The following is a 4326-nucleotide window of genomic DNA, read 5'->3' on the forward strand; positions in this document are numbered from 1 at the left end:
TCTAAGTCTCAGGGGCAGTCACAGAACAAGTGAGGAATGAATGTAAAAATGATAAAGGGTAGAGGTATGTGAAATCTTGTCTCTAGGCACAACAGATACATTACACTGGAAATTACGCAGCTATGAATGCCTTTATAAGATCTCTACTGGACTGGGCCTATCATTAGTCCATTGTGGAAGGGACTTGTCTTATAGGAGGTCACTGTATTCCTAGGATTATTGCCATGATAAGAGTTGATAAGAAAGGAGAAACATTTTCCTCAGTGGAATTTTGCATTTAGCCACTGGCAAAATGCTCATAGTCCTGTAAACAACCCTAATAAAACCCATTGGGTCACAAAAGAAGTTGTGAAAGAAGTGAAGCCAGCTGGGAAGATGAATGAAAATAGGAGGTGAGTTAGTTTGACAAGGGACCACAGTAGGAACTGATTTTAATCAAATACTTTGTGTACATGTATTAAAATGAAAACTCATCATTATGTGTAATTAATATACACCAATAAAACATTAAAAATAATCTTAATGAGATGATGGAAAGAAGTGAATTATTCTATACCATTAGCGGGAATGTTAACAATTTTACTAGAACCATAATAGAAAACATTAAGGAGGTTTCTCAGAAAACTAATAAATAAAATTATCACATAATTTGGCAATTGCTTTACTGGTTATAAATGGTATGTCTATCCACAAAGACACTTAGATTCTCATATTTATGGCAGTTTAATGGCAGTATACAGGATGTGAAAACATAAAAAGTATATATAGATTGGTGAATAAAGAATTGTTCTTTGAGGCTAGAGAGAACACTAAATTGTTAAGAACATTTGTTCTTTGTATAGAAAACCTAGAATTGACACCAGATATTGGTTCCCATCAGTAGCTCCATTTTCCAGAGGATGTGATACCCTCTTCTAGCATCCACAGGCACTATGTAGAGTAGACAAGACACTGGCAAAACACGTACACATAAAATAAAAAATAAATTAATCTTTAAAAATAATTGATTTCTATAAAACAGAACTTTATTCACTCATAAAGATTGAGAATCCATGTAATTTACAACATCATAGATAAATCTTGAGGGGATTATACAACTTAAAAAAATCAGATACAAAGAGAAAAATATAATTATATAAGGATATTTACTATTTAAGTGTAATGAACACAAACTAAGTAACTTGTGTTTTCCAGAATTATTCAGGACATTTTCCTAAAATGCAGGAGCTGATCACTGTCTTTTCATTGCCACCTTCATGTCTTTGTTTCTCAGTGTGTAGATGGCAGGGTTCAGGATGGGTGTAATCATGAAGTCCAGAATGGCAAGAAACTTATCCACTGGCACAGTAGGAAATGGCCACATGTACACAAAGATGCATGGTCCAAAGAACAAAACCACCACAGCGATGTGAGCAGAGAGTGTAGAGAGGGCCTTGGACAAATCACCTGATGAATGTTTTCTTACAGTCAACAGGATAACAATGTAGGAGATAATCAGTAAGAAGAAGGTGCCAATAGAAATGATGCCACTGTTTGCAGCAACCATGAACTCCATTCTGTAGTTGTCTATGCAGGCCAATTTGATAAATCGAGGAAGATCACCGTAAAAACTATCTATCTCATTAGGACCACAAAAACTCAAATGGACAATGAAAGCTAATTGGGCCACTGAGTGCAAAAAGCCAATAACCCAAGCACCAGACAGAAGCAAAAGGCACATCCGTGGGCTCATGATGGTCAGGTAATGGAGGGGCCTGCATATGGCCACATATCTGTCCCAGGCCATGGCCACCAGCAACACCATCTCAGATGCCCCCAGGACATGAAGGACAAATATCTGGATGACACAGCCCCGGAAGGAGATGGTATTGTGCCCAGAGTAGAGGTCAGAAATCATTTTGGGTACAGTTAAGGTGGAAAGACATAAATCAATAAACGAAAGGTTTCCCAGAAGAAAGTACATGGGGGAATGTAAATGTGGGTCAAAGGCCACTGTAAACAAAACAAGGGAGTTTCCTAGCACAATGGCTATATACAACACCACAGAGAAGGCAAGGAAGAAATGCTGTATTTGTCTAGATCTTGAAAGGCCCAGAAACACAAATTCAGATACCTCAGTGTAATTTGTTTCATTCATTTACCTTGTTTGTATTTCCTGAAACAAACAGCAAAAATAAAAAATGTTAAAAAAAAAATGTACCGTAATGTTAAAAGAATAAAGTTCTGATACCAGAGGAGGGAAAATCTTCTTTGTCCTTTAGCAAAGCCCTTGGAAAATACATACTTTCGTCCATTCAATAACCAGACAGAAAACATGGAGAGCCAACTTTATGTACATGTGCGTTATGCCAGATACCATGCCAGAGGCAATAATGCAGACTGTATCTTCATGCAGTGTTCGGTCTAGATGTGAAATGCGACATGAAGCATGTAATAACATTATGTGGTCACTGTAAGTACGTTGTGTGGACCTGAATAAGGTACAGCACATGCATACAGCTGTACCGCGTACCGCTCTGGAGGATGTCTTTGCTAAGACCTAAGGAGTTAATAATGTCAGATGTTTGAGTGAGAGATATTTATGGGGAGAAAATTACATTGAAATACCCAAGAGCATAGAGCAAGCAAAACTCAGCAATAAAGAAGTGTTCAGTGGGATTCTTATTCAGATGAAGTTTTAAATTTGTTTTAAGAAATAAGTCTACACATACCAGTGAGGAACTAATTAAAGAAAACATGTCCGTGCTTTAGGAAATGATTGGTAGCTATGATAAAAAGAAAATAAAGGAAGGATGCAAGTGAAGAAAATAACAAATCACCTGTTATTTCATCATGGGACTACACAAAATACATCTAAAAAGGAGAAATTTCTCACAAAATGGTGTCAATTTAACAAAGTTAGGTAAAAAAAATGACTTTAGTGACTACAAGAGTTTTAATACTATGTTAATAAAATGTTTTGAAAATGTAATATGCATATTCTCACCTAAATGTGTAAAAAAGACCATACTAAATACAGACCCACAGGCACAATGTTTACAGAACAATAGGCAGTCTTGCATTCCAAATTTTTAATATTCTAAACAGGTTCTTATAATAATATAAATGTAAGAGAATGAATGTTAAAATATAGATAAAATAAAATTTGCAGTATATATATAAAAATATAGATAAAATAAAATAAAGGCTATGGACAAATTAAGAAGTCTAGATAGTCAATTAATGTATGAAGTAAAACCATACCATATGCAATGAAAGATGTAAATGTAAAATCTCATGATTCTCTTTTGTAAGTAGAAAACTGCAATTATAAACGAATATGTTACAAGTGGGACCATGAGAAAAGTTTTTCACTGAAACTCAAAATATAAATACATTCATCTTCAGAACACAATTCCAAAGTATGTATCCACTTATCCAAAATATTCTTAGACTCTTAGACTAATACTTCATTACAAGAAAGTTTTTAAAGGTAGTGCTAATGCCATGTACTCTAGGGTACATATCATGCAATCAATTATTTTATAAAGAGAAGGTAACCTGAATAAAAAATAGAGAATTATGTGGTTCCTGTCTCCTTCCGGCTCCTTTCATATCCCCATTCTTCCATAAGACTCTCTGCGTTCTGTCCCAAGTTTGGCTTTGAGTCTTTGCATCTGCTTGAATCCCCTGCTGGCTGGAGTCCTTTAGAAGACATCTGTGGTAGGCTCCAGTCCTGCTCCCTCTCTTCTACAGCTTTCAGTGTCTATCCTGTTTTCACTTCTGAATGAGAATTAAACATCTTCCTTAGGGTCCTCCTTGTTGTATAATTATCCTATATTATATGTATAATATGTATAATATATAATATATTATAATAAGATTATATATATATATATATATATATATATTATAAGTGAGTATGTGTCTTTCTGTTTCTGGGATACCTGCTCCTTGATCACTTCTTCCTGGTGAGGTGACCTAACCAGCTCACAGAGGAATAGGATCCAGGCAGTCCTGATGGGACCTGATAGTCTAGGGTCAGACAGTAGGGGAGGAGGACTTCTATTATCAGTGGTCTAGGGAAGGAGGTTGGGAAGAAGAAGGAAGGGTTTGGGACTGGAAGGAGATGATAGAGGGGGCTACAACTGGGATACAAAGAGAATAAATTGTTAATAATAAGAAGAAATGGAAAATTGTATTATTCATAATATCTGCAGATGGGCAAAGCTCTTATTCCTACCCATAAAATAAATATAAAGAAAGACTATTTTAATGTATCCTAATTTGTAAAAATTAAAAAAAATACTTAGAAGACATTTTTAAAATTTGTGCTAAAATACTGAA

General features: G+C 35.2%; 1 protein-coding gene across 1 annotated transcript; it reads right to left on the minus strand.

Annotated features, from left to right (window-relative positions):
• Positions 1–1200: 1200 nt before the first annotated feature.
• On the minus strand, positions 1201–2137 carry LOC129674203 (olfactory receptor 4F15-like). The gene is given in 2 exon segments (XM_055604080.1): positions 1201–1237; positions 1239–2137. Coding segments are annotated over 2 exon segments (936 nt in total).
• Between the last annotated feature and the right edge of the window lie 2189 nt (positions 2138–4326).

Source organism: Psammomys obesus, unplaced genomic scaffold (genome assembly GCF_907164565.1).
Source record: "Psammomys obesus unplaced genomic scaffold, mPsaObe1.curated_primary_1811, whole genome shotgun sequence".
NCBI lineage: Eukaryota > Metazoa > Chordata > Mammalia > Rodentia > Muridae > Psammomys > Psammomys obesus.